Source organism: Anarhichas minor, unplaced genomic scaffold (assembly GCF_050575085.1).
Source record: "Anarhichas minor isolate MPS153535 unplaced genomic scaffold, ASM5057508v1 ptg000004l, whole genome shotgun sequence".
NCBI lineage: Eukaryota > Metazoa > Chordata > Actinopteri > Perciformes > Anarhichadidae > Anarhichas > Anarhichas minor.
The window spans coordinates 5,380,997-5,397,232 of record NW_027466450.1 but is presented as its reverse complement, the minus strand read 5'-3'; the positions used below and the strand labels follow the sequence as shown (position 1 = coordinate 5,397,232).

At 44.7% G+C, this 16,236-nt stretch overlaps 1 protein-coding gene across 1 annotated transcript in view; it reads left to right on the top strand.

Moving 5' to 3' along the window:
- The first annotated feature begins 731 nt into the window (after positions 1 to 731).
- The window catches only part of anos1 (anosmin 1), a 50,725-nt gene continuing 35,220 nt past the window's right edge, over positions 732 to 16,236 (top strand). The window contains exons 1-2 of the mRNA XM_076111896.1: positions 732 to 1,010; positions 6,530 to 6,577. Coding sequence (XP_075968011.1) covers positions 819 to 1,010; positions 6,530 to 6,577 — 240 coding nt within the window. The 5' untranslated portion in view covers positions 732 to 818. The remainder of the gene's footprint in view (positions 1,011 to 6,529; positions 6,578 to 16,236) is intronic.

Sequence of the window (16,236 nt, the reverse complement as noted above, 5' to 3'; positions counted from 1 at the left end):
CAACACATTAACACATATATTTTTTCCATGTTCCTTGGCTTGAAAAATATAGTAATAATTTGTTTCTGTCTGTGAAGTAGAGACACATTGAAGGGCACTCGAGGGAGCTTTCCAAAGTCTAACAAAAAAATAACTCTGATGTCATTGGGGTAATCTCTGATTGTACTTAGCATTAATGAAGGATTCCCATACTAGGGGACTAAAAGTCAGGATATCTTGGCCTCTGCTGCTTCGTTATTGACCATTCTTCCTTTAATCTGTCTCTTGTGAGTCCCCCAACTTCATGGATGTGAAATACTAAATTGCTGCAGTACGTTGCCGTATTATTTACTTGTATTATAATTTTTTAATGACTCACTAACTTAACAACTAACAATTAACTGGATGTTTATTGCCGTCCCAGGTAATAAAACACTGTAGATCAATGGCACAAAAGGTGCATGGTAGGTACAAGGTTCTGGGTTGGGCTTGTGCAGATAAAAAAATAAAGAAAATAATAATAATTATCTCTTGCTGAAGCTCATTCCATTACGTATTATATTACAAATATATAATTATAGACTATGATTTCCATGCACCCTCCTTTGCTCACCAAACAGCCTGCCCATGCTGTGAACAGTGTGCAGGTCTATGCAGCGGTCTACCTGCTTTAACGCTCCTCGTGTCCGTCAGTCACCGCGGGATCCTCCAATCGCAGGGCACGCGAGCCCGTGACTCCTCCCCGGTGTATAATTGAAGTTTCTTTAGTTTCTCCGGCGGAGCCTGAGCGCAGTGTTGTACCGATCCGTGGAGGGATTAAAACCGCAACCGGCGGGACCATGTTTTCCAGGAGCCTGAACGTGTGCGTGACCCTCTGTTTGTGGATTACGGCGTTAATGAGCACGGGAAGTGTGTCCGCGAGGAAGCAGGACGACTCTTTCTTCACTGCCAGCATTTACCGAGCAAGATGCGCCTCGAGATGCCTCAGCCTGCACATCACTCGCATCTCCGCGTTCTTCAAGCACTCTCAGGTACGAGCAAGACGCACAAACTTCAGGCGTTGAATTAAGAGAAGCAAACGCGATTTTGTGTTATTAAATGAATGAGTGCTCATGTGTCAACCCTGTTTTTATTGAGCCCATCGTGAGGAGATAGAGCAGGTCACTAATGGTGCTGAAATACTTTCACACTTGTGTCTTCTGTCACTGGCAAGTATCCTAAATCAAACCCCTCAACTAAAAGTGTCACCAAAATAACTACTAATTAACAGTCGCAGATACAAGCATGTACATGGAGGTTTAAGTTGCTTATAAAGTTGCCACATACTGGTCTTGTAGAGTGATCCGCTTTAAATCTCTTATCTAATTAGCACAATGCAGTATTGAGACTGAGGGGTGATGGACGCCTTTCAGTGGAGCCAGTTTCCATTCATTACTCGCTAATCACCGGACAATGAGACACCCGTCTCTGTCAGTGCAAATGTGATGGACTCAACTCCCGTTCTCCCGTTCAGTGTTGCCCAGTTATTTATAAGGCACCTCATATGAGCTTCATGTGCGTGCACAGGGAGGATTTTACACTAGTGTCCCCACAAAGCATGTTGTGATGCAGAACTATAAATGAGCTGTTTTCTTTGTATGATTTGGTGTGTGTGGTGTCAGAAGTTGTTTCTCACCCTCCGCTGGACACACTGTTCTCTGCCAGGACTCACGGAGGAAAAAGGACTGGTCCCCTGATCCTTCTCCGCTCGGCTCCTTTTCACCAGCTATCTATTTGGTGACCAACTTTCTTCTCACCTCATTTGCATTTGCAAGGCTCGTCCTCTCCCCAAGGTGCATTAATGAACCGGTGATTGTCAGGAAACATTGTGGAGCGAGGTGAATTTGTCATTAGGTCTAATGAATCCGCAGAGTGCATTTGCTTGTTTCTTTGTCACCAATTAACTTTACTTTGTAAGCACTGATTGATCTGGTGTAGTATAGTTCTCAATGCATGTCCGTGGGACACAGAGGCCCACTGTGGTTAATTCTAGCAATTTTATTAAGGGGAGGTATACACCCAGGCGGGAGGGATGAATGCAGTTAACTGCATTTGTTTGGACAAAAAACAGCAGTGCTGTGCATCCAAAGGACACAGATTGAAAACAGTGTTTCTTAATTCACAACTTGGCAAGCGGTGTTAAGGATTTGATTTGAGAAGAAGATGCCAGGGGTGTACTGCTGCTCTGGGTTGCAAAGCTGCGTGATTTAAATTAGTCACCAGATGACCGAGAAGTCAAACAACTGATGGAAGTCTCACCTCTAATGAACAGCTAATAGTGTATATAATTGATTGCGGAGCCTCTGAGTCTGAGGCAGCCTTTTTTATTTTTTTTCCAGTGAGGGGAAAATGAGAGGGAGATATTTTGTGGAAAGAGAGAAACATGTTTGTGGTTATACTGATAAGCAAGGTTGCTTGAGCAAGCGCGTATACAGGTCTAAGGATAGAAAGCAATTGTTGATAATCTGCAAGGACTGTCTCATGCACAGGGTCCTCGGCAGTCCTTTCATGTGAAAATGGGGGGGTCTGGTCAGCTGCAAAAACATATGCCCCCCCCCCCCCCCCCCCACACACACACACCCCTCTACCTCTACCCCCTGGCCCTGCCAATAAATGCCAGCATCACACCTCAGAGGCATGTAGAGAGGATACAAACACTGAGCTACCGATGCCGCTCCGCCGAGGTCACCTTCCTGCTAAATGCTGGCGCCCAATTGTGCTAAATGTGATAAGCTCTAATGTGCTGTTGCCATAACACTGGAGAATGGTCAGTCAGCACAACCTACAGGTGGATCTGCTTCCTCTGCCAGATCTTATTACAGCAACGGGCCGACAGGCAGCAGCTCGGAGCTCCACTCCAGTGATTGAGACGGACAGACCTCTTAATTCAACTCGGACATCCTCCAGAGGTCATTTAATACTCGATGGGAAGACACACAACACTTTCCAAACGCCTGGCTGCATGTCAGAGCGGTGACTTTTGCATGTGGTTTCATAATGCTTTACTGCGTCGACTCAATTTCTGGTAATATGGACCCCTACTTATTTTGGTCACGGTACAAGAGGCAATTTGTTTACTTAACACATTTTAGCAGCTGGAATTTAAAACTCTGTTTTTCATATCAGCTTTTATATGATCATTCTGTGAATACCGGAACGGTACTTGGGAGAATTTAGCACTTGCAGATGTTATGAACGCCCGCGTGTCTTTTCCTTTTTATGTGGCTGAATTGGAGGACAAATCAGAGGCTTTGTTTTAATTGTGAGCAATTATGAATTAGTGTGAAATGGAAACAAGCACGGTGTTTGCAGAGTTAGGAAACACATGGGCTGTCCATCGGTTGTCAGATTTACGGCCCGCTGTAGATTTATTGATGTAATAGCGTTTCCAAATACAGATTTATTGACATTTTACTCCGCATTTGGGGAACTTGTCACCCTAGTACAATAGACAGAGGGGAACACCCAACCATAAATATTAGCCTCGGACACTTTAAAATATTAAGAGCGAGCTGGGAGCCCTGTGCAATAATGTCTTCTGAAGGCATCAGCCTCGTAGTGGATTATTTATGTGGGGACCTGTGAAGCCAAAAACAAGGTGTGTCCATGAGGTCGTGTTATTACACTGAAAGCAATAAAAACATTTCAAATTTAGTCATTCATTTCTAATGTGCTGCGCAGTTAAGTCTAAGCATCTTGTTTGAGAGATTTGTGATTTAAGCGAAGGGAAGAAAAAACATTGGAAAGTAGTTTTTCTGTGTCCCCTTTATTTATTTTTTTGCCTTTTTGATATTAAATAACATGCGGTGGAATCAAACCTCAGCCAGTGCTCGTCTCATGTGTGGGGTTTTTCATCAGTGAAGACAGCGGATGAATAGAGGACTATGTAGCTTGAGCTCGCCTCCTCCTGTAAATGCTTTTAAAACCGTGACAGTCCGGTCTGTAAATCTCTGCCTCCAAGTGCCGCTACACTCTGAGTTACCTCATTGGACAAATAGCCTTGTTTGAGATCTCTGAAACAGCCTTTCATGTTGACATTAGATGTGCGCTGGACACATTAGCTCACTTTCAGAGCTCTGTCAAATAATTCAGCTGAAGTGAATAATTGATGAACAGAGTGGCCACAGCCCTCACACCCACTCAAGTCAAAGCCTAAATCTTGAGGCCCTTTTTTTTTTTTTTTTTTTTTTTTTTTTTTTTAGTGCTGCATATGTGTGCCCTTAAGGATCAGTTATTTTGGTGTTGCCTGAGGACCCCTGGGCTGTCAAAGGACACACAGAGACAAGAGGCTGTCCTTTGAAGTCCTGTCTCCTGTTAACTTGACCGGAAATGCACAAGGTCTCATATAGACCAGCAGTGTTCGCCAGTACTTTATTGCTGGGGAAACATATAGGCGAGATTGGATAGAATTCAAACGCAATTCACGAGTGTAACCTGAGATCCATTCAATCCAAATCAGAGGCTCACGGGAAACAAAAGATTTCCATGTTCAAAAGGTGGAAGGCTATCCTCCAAGATAAAAGGGACTGTTTGTCCATGTTCGCCTCAGTTTGTCTAGACAATACAACACGCCCACCTGCTCTATCTTCTCAGCTGACAACAGCCATAATGTATCTCTGTGATAAAGCCCCTGTTTACACGACTCCACCGGTGTCACCGACAAAGCAGCCGGTTCAACCTTAGCCTCACATTCATACACCCACTGTCTGGTCTCCTCTCCTCGACCCCGTCACACAGGAGGATATCTGGAAAGCATTCATTCACTTGAGTCCTTGACAGTCCTCAGCACTGCATAATGTTGAGACTGCAGAGGAATGCCATGGTGAGTCAGAGGGATGAAGTCCTGACCTATAATTATTCCCCCGTTGGTCCCTGACATGGTGGGGTCAGGCCTGGACAGCTGGGGCAACATCCTGCTGAGCTTCTCCGGTATAGGGATGCTGTCACGCAGCAAAATGAGCTCCTCTGTGGATCTGGCCCTGTCGCCGTTGATGGATGGGTTAAAGAAAGGTGTCAGAAAACAGGATTGATGATTTAGAACATGGTCTATAGTTGTGACGATCTGTATAAATTATCCAGAGGCTCTGACTGCCAGTGTAAATGTCAAGGTTTTATTTACGGAGTGTCACCGACGGGGGGGGGGGGGGGTTTGGCAAGGTTGGTTTGATCATTTTTTACAAGTTAGCAAGGATTTCAATCATGCGATATCGTACAAAATGATGGACTAGTGAGGAATAATTCATATTTTAATCAACATTCGGCCGGGCAGAGCGAAGGTGTTCCACTACACAGAGAAGGGCGGGAAACTTGCTGAGGCACTCCTCTGCCAAGTTAGGGCTCATTTCCACTTCATTTGGTAAAAAATGAAAAGACTCTTCCAAGTCTCCTTGGTGCTCGGACTCCTATTTGTCATCCTTATCAGCAGTTTTCTTTGTTGAAGAGATTCTCCTAAGACATGACTACACAATCATGGATTCCTTTGAAGCCGTTTGACCATTATCCTTGACACTAAAAGCACAGCACTTACTGGTACTGGATGTCAAATTAAACCCTTTAATGATAAGTTCTCTCCTAAGGTCTCATGGGAAATTTCCTCTGGATTACATTGTGGAAAAGGCTTTGAACTTGACATTGAACTTAAGCAGACTTTCTTTGCCTGCAGACCCCGAAAGTGTTGCTGTAACCTACTGCTGCATTGCTCTCATACAGAAACGCAGGGAACATCCCACATTGGAGCTCAGATTTAGATCATTGACTACAATGAATTTCTTTAATTCAACTTTTTTTCATTCGATTTTTATCACTTTTCCAGAAGTGTAGAAAACAGGTGGCCAAAAACAAATACACATTTCCTGATACACATCACATTCTGACATTCCGTCTCTTTCATGTTGACCAACTGCTCGTTTATTCCGAAGCACTAGCCTTGCTCTTTCCATCCAAGCACAATTATGTTTGCTGAGTATGACAGCATAATTCCTCGCCCTAATGGAATTCAGGAAACGACCACTTGCACAAGCCATTTACCCCCACTGGCCCTTCGCTCGACAACTCCCCATATTTACACATCGGGGATTTATAAATGCGAAGCGCTATTAGGACCAAATGTTTGCCTTCGCTGACGCGCACAAGGTGGCACTTCCACGGCAATTAGAGGAAATTGGCACTATCTGCAGTCTACACAGACGTGCTGTCATCAGTTCTCGCCTCGGTGACCTCGGGGACGTCTGTTGAGAGATCAAACGGGCCCTCAGAAAAGCTGAGGTCACCACGCTCTGCTGAAACTGACCAGAGGTTTGCCCCCGGCCCTGGTGCCCGGTGACCCCGCTTTCCTGCTTAGGTTACATGCACTCAGCACGCGAAGCTGACCCTTTGAAATATCTCCACCGTTAGCATTATTGTTACCCAAATGCTAATGCGATAGGAGAGGAGAGGGTCAAAGCTGCGAATTCATTTCATGACTTGATAATTGAATTAATTGATTGATGGTGTTTTTCCTTCTCTTCCACAGAATAATGGATCCTTGGTTTGGTGCCAGAATCACAAGCAGTGCTCCAAGGTAGAAAGGTTTTCCTTCTTTCACAAGTGAGACACATGCCACATACAGCGCATGCCTCCTTATCATGCAATGATAATACAACATAAAGTGTGCGAGTCACGACAGGACTAGTGGTGTCGTGCCTACAGAATCACTTTGAGAGCTGTTGACATAGACCGAGAGAATGAGTCCTCACTGCTGCTTTCATTGATACTCATTTCCTCTTGTAATGGGGAAAAAAAATAAAGTAAATTAAGGTAAATAAGATTTGAAAAGGTTCAATGCACGTCGATTTATTCAGGCAAACCATGATTGTTATTTTTCACTGCTCGTGTCATTAGGAATTTCAGGCAGATGCGTTACGCTACACCTCCCTCCCGCAGGGCTTGTTTGTGTTTCGTGCCCCATCCCAAAGAAGGTTGATACAAAGCTGGTGCTGACAGCTCCTCTGAAAAGATGGCGCTGACATGTTCTATCAGACTCTCCCGGAGCTGTTGACAAGGCCCTCGGAAATGTGCCGTATAGGCTGCAGACGCTATGGAGCTGAAATAAGGAGGATGATGTGCTAGCCAAGTAGAAACCCGAACGGTGCTCTCTGTAGCCGTCGGAGGTTCTCGCCTCCTCACACACACAGACCGTGAAACCAGGATTCAACGCTGTTTGCCCACGAGGACTGACGAGGTCAGAGTCAACACATATACATTGTCTAAATGAAATACAGGTGGGGGTGATGACACATTCGATGTAGTGCTTGTATGCATTTATTGTTTTTTCACCAAAAAAAAAGTCCACAGACCTTGGTGTACTTATAGAGGAATGCATGCTGGAATTACAGTATTGCAGTGATGGTGATTAATTGGAAATTAAAAGAAAAAGCTGATTTTTTTTTTTTTCTTCCTGTTTACTTAACACAGCCTCACATTCGGGGTAGATATTAATCACAATCAGTGTCTATTATCAACCGGCTCACAGAATGACCCCTTGTGTTTGACTTCTAAATTCTCTCTTTTGAATTTCAAATTGTTTCCTTGGCAATTTGCATTTGCCTGGGATACAGCAGAGCCATTGTTCTTTGTGCTTCCTACTACATCTGCAAATGTATAGGTTACTTTCCTTCCCCAACTAAGCAGATGTTTACAACAATGGATGTGTCCTAATCTGTGGTTAATTTGTGAGCTGTCGTTGTTATTGCTTTTTTATCAATTAGGAAGTCCTAGCATTTGTACTCCATGTGGAAACTTGAGCGTCTCGAGTCTTAGCACCATCAACTTCAGTTTGGTCCTTAAAACAAAAATGTGTGATGAAGAATATATCCCTTTTATATTATCTTAAACCTTCTGTGACAAGTTAATGTACCAAAGTTAACCAAGTTAACCGTGTTCACCACAATGCTGTGAAACTTGTTTCTCTCCTTTCCACTGTGATGGCCAACATCGGCTCTTGGCACCAGTCGTTCGGCAGAGTTTTATGTTTGAAAAAGGCTTTTGCTGGCTGTGAGTCCAAGCGCAGCACACTGTTTTCATAATCAACCAGCGAACATTGCTGAAACTATTGCAAACGTCCCCTTTATGGGCTTCTTGTTCTCCTTGCCGTAACAAGTACGTCAGTTAGCACTTCTTTATCCTACTGGTCGTCCGCGAATAAATGAGGCCGGATTTGATGTAAGCCCTTAAAAAATAATGACATGCTTGTGTTACAGCTGCACAAATGTGGTGCCCGGCCGCTCTGCCGTTCCAAATCGTTTCGAGGGCCCTCTGAATTTAATCAATTTAATTGTATCCTAGGTTTTAGGTTCAGCCATTCAGGATGCAGGCCAGGGCACTGCGCTGAAGTTTAATTTGCGGCCAAAAGTCAATATTTTGGTAGCAAACACCACCGCACTTCACATCCACATCAATGACTCGAGTGCACACTTGGGGCCTGTGTCTAGTGTGTCAAAACACAGAGCTATTGTGGCCACTTTAACAATTGTACCAAATGGGCCCATGCTGTACAGTGGTTCCCTGTGAATAGCTCTACAGCCGCTGATTAGCCTCTTCACTTCATGAACAGCACACAGTCAAACAGAGAAGACAAAAGCGGTGGCTCCCGGGGAGTGCGTTAGGGCAGAAGGCCTGTCCAACCAGCGCGCTCTGCTAAAGGGCCTCACAGAGCACCCTGCCTGTGAGGAAGGGCTGCCTAATAATTGAGACAAAGATGCAGTGACCCCGTCCATCTGTCTGCGTTTTTAGGAAATAAAAAGCCTCCCGCTTCCATTTGCGAAGACAAAGTCATCCCGGTCATCTCGCATGCGGTGTCCAGAGCCCGGCCCCGCTCTCAGAGTCCCCATTGTCATGGTAATTAACCTACTTGCCCCCTCTCCAGAGCAGAGCGAGGTGGCATTTGGAGAGCCGGGGAGTCATTATCACGCCGTAACATTGGACCAGCAGACAAACTCCATTCAGCGGGGAAGACGCCGGCAGAACAGACAGGCAGGCATTTTCTATGAGCTATTGTCGTTTGGTCTCCCTACTGTCAGAGCTCCCCACTTGAGCAGTTTGAATGGTGTCCCCTGAAAGTTTTCAAAACTCCAGGGTGTTCTCCTTTTTTTGTGCGTGTGCACGGGAGAGAGCGTGCAGGAGCAGCCAGGAAGCTTTCCACATTCAGAACATGGCCGATATTAAGCTGGGTTTGCTTTTGCCCCGTGGGTGTTATATCCATGCTCCGAATCAAATGCGAGGATTGACTTGAGGCAGCTAAATGCCGGTCTACAACAAAGCGGAGCGCTTCATTACTCACACAATCTCTCCGGGAAGGAAGAGAAGAAAGGACAATGTGCATTATGCCTGGCTAAGTTGGCCTGTGGTGAGTCATTGGAACGTGGCCATCACTTAAAATTCCTGAGGAAGAAAAGAGTCATATATTTCCTGTAAACACGCTGAATATCCTGAAAATGTTTTAAATATCCGTCTACTTTTTCTCCTGCCGTAGAGACTTATCTCACAATGAATTCAATTGAGTTGTGAATTAACACACCGGTCTGTAATATAACGTCTTTTAGCAGAACGGAGATTTTGACTATACCTTGTATTTCTCTAGACCTGCCAAGTCTCTGCCCTTTTATTTGCCAAGACTTTCCAGAGGGAAAAGCTTCAGAAAGCAACATTGTCTGGTTGCCATTTGACGGCAGTGAGTCGTGCATGTCTTTCATAGATGTCTCACGTATCCCAGGTGGCTCTTTTGAGCGCCGCTTCCTTCCAATCACACCCTGAGCCGCACATACCCCGCCCGCGCAAGAATAAGAAGTGTTTACTCTTTTGGATTGCATGCGCCTTCTCCTTCACATGTCGGAAGCTTTGGGAGCGCTTTGCCTGAATAGCAATCACTGGAATGCTACTATGTCTCATTCAAAAGTGTCTTTCTTGTCAACCCACCCCCACCACCCCTCTCTCCCCTTTCCCCAAACACCACATTTTCTCACGCCAAAATAATATGGTCAAACTTCCCATCAGTTTGTCTTTTTTGGTTTTCGGGTCATTTGAACCCATAACATTAACTCAGAAGCACCGCCTTATTCCTCAGCTTGTAAGAATCTTTATTAAACTCTTTGGAGAAGAGTCGCTTCCACCCGAAGCGTTGCAAGTCTGTCACTGCTGTTTACAAGTCTTTTGTGTGGTCGTCTTGTCTTTGGCTGTTAGGTAGTATATTTTGAAAAGCTGTGATAAAGTGGGTGCTGGACGGTAGGTTTAGGCGCTTAGAAAGACTTCAAAGCACCTTTTGGTCACGCTGAGGCCAGACGTTGGTCTCACCTCCCCGTGTTAGCCACATTACCAGCACCAACACCTCAGCAAGCTGGACTAGAAATCAATCTGTCAAGCGGGCAATGTGTCTGGATTGCCAGCCAGTGGAGCTGCTAAGCAGACTGTATTTTTCCCAGTTTCTTATTTCATATATGTACATATGTATGTGTAAAGAGCCATCACTGTCCTTTCTGAGAAGCCTTTCTTCTTGTATTCTATCTAGTTTGAGGCAGTGTGTTAGTGTTAGTGTGTGTGTGTGTGTGGGTGGCGGAGGAGTGTGAAGCAGGGCTGGTCAGTCCCAGCAGGAAGGACCTGATCTGGACATGGTTGTTAAGTTTCATTGGCTAAAAGGGGGGTGGGGGGGGGGGGTTGCTTCATTGGCTGCTATCTGTGGAGCTCATTATTCACATGGTGGGTGGCAGAGAACGAAAACCCCCACAGCAGAAAAAGAAACTAAAGACGTGGCCACAGGAGAGCAGGCGAAGAGGCGGTGGAACTGCAGTTTGAGACATCCTCGGCAGTGAAAGCTCACATCTGAAGCTGCTCTCTGCAGTGCTGTCTGTTCAGCATCTGAGTGATGCGCGCTCCAGGAAATCCTCCATGAAGAAATGCACTCACTGTTCTCATACCAACCTGTGTTTTTATTGATCCCACAGAGCAGGGGCCCTTTTCTTTTTTTTAATAGTAGCCATCTATTTTCTGAGATAATCACAGAAAAGCCTGATTTCACTTGTACTCCCTGTCAGAAGGGATTTCATTCCCTTGAAGGATTAATGTAATCAAAGCGGCTGTAAAATCCTCTTTCAGCAATAATGACCAGTCACACGGAGACAATCTGCTGTCATCCTTTTCTGAGGATGGGTTGGATGAATATCATAGATTACAGCATACCCTTCATGTTGACTTGGCTGTCTCTTCCCTCCCAAGATGTCTAAAGGTACTAAAGCAAGAAATGATTCCACGGCTGTATTTATGGTCTGAGTTAATATGTCGTTACAGAATAGTCGTGCCAGCAGTCACATTGACGGAGAGAAGATTAGAATGTAAGATTCTTAAAGCTGATGTACTTAGTAGATGTGGGCTTATCAATTTATTCCAGTTCCACTCAAAGCTGCTGCATCCCGCAGATAAATCCCGCAGATTGTGTGTGACAGTTTCAGGACGATGGAGAACCAGAATGTGTGTCAAAGACTCAAGTGATTGACAGTCTCTTAACCTTTGTCCCGGGACATGGCTACTTTCAGCAGACTATTTTTTACTTTCCAGACTGTACATGCATCAACGATGAAAAAGAAAACGCCGTCTTTGGTTTCTGCTTTTTGTTTTCAGTATAAATCCTCACGTCGTCCCTCTCCGCTTGCCCGGCTTCTCTTTGTGCAGCCGTTGTCCTCAGCTTTTGAAACGCATATAAAAGAGGAATCAATCATCACATCGCATCAAGCCAAGAGAATACATTATATCACTGCTATTGGGCGGCGCATTGTTTCTCAATTTGTATTTAGTACGCTGGTGTTAGTGGAGGCTGGAGAGGGCAAGTAGGATTAGTGAATTTCAAGTGTTTCTGAGACTCAAATAAACATGTGGAGATAGTGGTTGAATGTGACTGCAGCGTGGGATTAGGGGGGGGGCTTTACTCCCCTCGACGGCGGGTCGTGTTTGACATGTTTGTCGGCCTACATTGAGACACAGAATCTCCTGGTCTCATTTCGTTTGAGATGAGCAGGGGATTGAGACGGCTTGAGTGGTCACTGTAGGAGCAAGCCAGCAACTGCTGACATCCTTTTTTTTTTAAATCTTGTTTACTATCCCCTTAATCTTCAATGACAGAAATGCATTTTTCATCTTCTGCGAGGTCATTAATGTTGCCGTAAATGAACTGTACGGGCCGTTTGAATAAATGGCTTTGGCGCTGAGGAATCGTTTTATCATTTTATCGCTTTTTCCAACTCCGCTCCTATGCATCTGTCACCGTGACATGATTCAGTGCGATGGTGTGGGAGTAGATGCAGTAAATCATGTCTGATCTGACACAGGTTTTTTGTCAGACAGAACGGATTGAGAGGGGTTTGGCTTTCCCATGCCACGTCACAGAGAAGGGCCTCCTTTATCACAAATCTGACTCCGCATGATGGATACACCCCGTTGAGTCTAATTGTCATGAAACGTAAACCGAGCCCAGAGGTAGGTGATAACTGAGGCTCTAGTTACAGCCGCTGAAGGTTTGACTCTTGTCACTGCAGAACATAACATCATGAGACGGCAGAGAAGTAAGAGAAGGAGCCCTCACATTGGGGGGGGGGGGGGGGGGGGGTGTCCGGGTGAAACTTCAGAGTCATTAAGTATTAAGTGAACTGCTATTGCATTCCACAGCAGACAAAGCACAATTCCAGCTCCGCTGTTTTTGGCTCATAAATAAGGCAGGCACCTCTGATTGTGGGCTGAATGTATAATTCATGCACTGCCCCTCCTGCTCCTCCTCTTTTCCTTCTCACTTTCTGCCAAGCTATTCCTTTTCAGCTCTTTGTTGTCTGCACCCTCAACTGCATTTAAATTAATAATTAAAGAGATGCTCAGAGGACGTCTGACACTACCTGCTCGGTTACTCACCGTGTGCGAGCCGAGTTTTGGGAAATAGAAAGTCTTGAACCGTATACGTTTCGGTTCACCCCCCCCCCCCCCCCCCACTAGAGCTGGAATACTACAGTGTTTTGGTTGGTTGTAAATATGAAGGAATTTATGACGCTGGCAACGTTTGCAGCATAAGTTCCTCTCAGGGCTGTAAAACACTTGGAGATTTGGAAAATGTCATTACTTGTGTGAGAGTGTAGAATTCTGTATCAATCTTGTGTTATTTTATATTTAAGAAATATCACAGATGGGTTGGTTTTGCTGACAGCAGTGTATCTCATTCCATTTTTAGACGATCATTTCTACCAGACATGGTGAAAACCATTTTGACCTTTTTTTTTAATTTATTTCTCAGATATGCTGCAGGATGTTTTTAACCGACAGCTTGTCCTTCCTCAGACCAGCTATGACAGAAGTGATACAGGCATCTACTGCACCAAATGCCACATTTTCCACACAGTTTGGACACCCGCAGCTTTAGGAGGCTGACGGACACTAATTTGCTCCGCACACATAGGTTATCTGCCACCCCCCCCACCCCCCCCTGACGGGCATCATGCACCTCCAAACACTTCGGCAGTGGGAGCAAATGCAGCCCCGAGGAGCACCAACGTGCTGTAACTGTTGTCTTCTCTTGCTCCAAATACAGCACCGACGCTGTGGCTGGGCCTTGTGGCTTTCCTGTTAGTTTGCAGAGGCTTATGTAATTCACAGCAACCTGCTGCGGTATAGTTTTATCAGTGCACCCCCTGAAATATCAGACCAAAAGTTTGTATGAATATTTAAGAAGCACTTTCATTGACACACACACACACACACACACACACACACACACACACACAGCTTTCTTTCTGTTAGTTTAAGTTGGAAAGGAAACATCATCATTGACTGAGAATAGTTTCAACAGCTCTAACACAATTCCTAAATTATATTTTTGGCATTTTAGATAAGCAACCATCTGCTCATTAGGAAATCTCATTTCATATTTATCAGCACCCGTGTGAGCTTGCTGAGTATAGAGTTGCACACTCGCATCTCAAGTCAGCAAACTGTTAATCTTGTTGATCTACTTGATCCACTGTCTGCTCAACACACACACGTGCTGGTTTATAGCGGCGCAGAAATTAATTACGCGGTATCTCATGGACTCGACACACTATAAGGTCGCGCAGGGTTGAGGAAATGGCACGTCTAGACTTTCTAACGGCTCAGGATGGGGATATCTTCTTCTTGATTTGCTCGCCATATTTCTACAGCCCTCTGGAACTTAATGGCACGTCAGAGATGTATTGGAAAGCCTTGCTATCGTATTCCAGATCACAGCTCCAGAACTTGATGAAATAACTTTCAGTCATGACTGTGATCATAGTCTCAGTGGGCATCGGCAGGCTACTCCTTTTCTGCCCACAAAAATAGACTTAAATTCTGGATGGAAATCAAAGCTGACTTTAAATTCTGAAAGGCAGCTTGAAGTATCGGCCTGCATGAGAATTGTGGAGAAAATAGGAGAAATCATCAGGAGTAATGGTCCTCATTGTGGCTTTCCACTGGGAACAGAGGGACAGACGGAGAGTGCGGAGTCGTGTCCATTATAGTGCAGATTCATTTCAAAATAGTATTCCCCTTTCAACAAGTTGAATATCTCTTCTTTTTTTTCCATCTCATGGTTTTCAAACAATGAAATTGTGCTCCACCATCACAATTAGGAAGGTAATTGGGCTGAATGTGCTGCATAGACTGAATATCTTTGGGTTTGGGGTGGTTGGTCGGATACATTTTTCCAAAATTCTTTGACATTTTATCGAAAAAATCATTAACTGATTAGTTAGTGGTGAGTTCTGTTAGTTGCGGGCCTACTTTAAAGCTAAGTTTGGTGACTTCTGACTCCCTCTGGTGTTGCTTTGTGTCTCAGATTGCCCAACCACGGCACCATCGCAGTATAAAAAGAGAATTTGTCATAAAGGCTTTGTGCTGTTTAAGGCTTAATGTAATAGCAGAGCTTATTTTGGGCATGCAGTGCTTTCTGCATAGACGGTGTTCGGTAACTGGCACTTCAAAAGGGTATGAAACTCTTCCAGCCATCATCAGTAAAGTGTTCTTTGATAAAATGTCAGAGGTATGCGGGGTGTGACTGCTTGCTTGCAGTCAGACGTGGTGGTACGGTTGCTTGCAACCCAACCCAACTCTTCCTCCACCTTGACCAAATATGCATTTTTGCCAAGATTGCTTTGAATGGAAAACTCAAATCCAGGCTCCAAAAATGTCTCTACATTATCTGCAGACTGTGATGTTATTTTGTACTTGTGCAGTTGTCTTACAACAGGCACAAAACACGCGTCATTGGCATCAACTGTGTTGTGCGGTTGGCTATAGGCCTGGAAACTACACACAAAAAAACACGATAACAAAACAAGTTGGAGGTTACAGAAACATGGCCCCGTAACATTGCTGGCAAGTGAACGTGCAATGGCCATGTTTGTGAAAGATATATCACATAATAAAAAAAATGTTTCTTTGTCTGCGCTGCAACGTGAGCCTGGTGTTTTCAAATGTATCTACTTTGGAGAGGGTTTTTGGAAAACATCCATCTTCTGAGCGTGTTCCCCCTGGCTTGGTGCACATGGAAGGCCAAAAGATGTTTTCAAATTTATCAGGATTACAGCGGACGTGGTCTAAGAGTGCAAGAGAATGAAAGGCAGATAAGTACCGAGAAGAAAGACGAGGGGAGACGACAGCCAAATAAAAGTGAAATAGAGTGAGAAGTGGAGTGAATACGTGGAGTAAGTGCCTGTTTAAGTAGAGGGGAGAGCAGAGCTCGGTGACTCGATGGGTCGATAGATATGAGAAGAGGGTTGAGACCTGCCGGAATAATTGAGTCCGGTCACAGGGAGTGTGAAAAGTGCCGGGGCAGCAGAAAATAGCCATAACTCAAGGAGATTGGAGGAGGTGAGATTTACAATGTGTGTGTGATCAACAACAGAGATTCCTCCGTATCAGAGTCTGCCAGAGAAGCAGACAGCTGCTGGTCTGTCCCAAAGGCACCTTGTAAAAAATCTGCTGGCACCGCTCAAGCTTTCTCTGACCGTCTGCTCCGGGACGGATACGTTCGGCTCTGATAACAGAGAAAAAAAACATATTCGGGAAATCCATATTTTAGATGCAGGTACACACACGTGTACGGGCGCATTGGTTTTGTGTCTAAATGTAATTTACAAAATAACAGAATCAGTCATAGCCGACTCATTCATCTCCCTATGACTGTACAAATGTGTT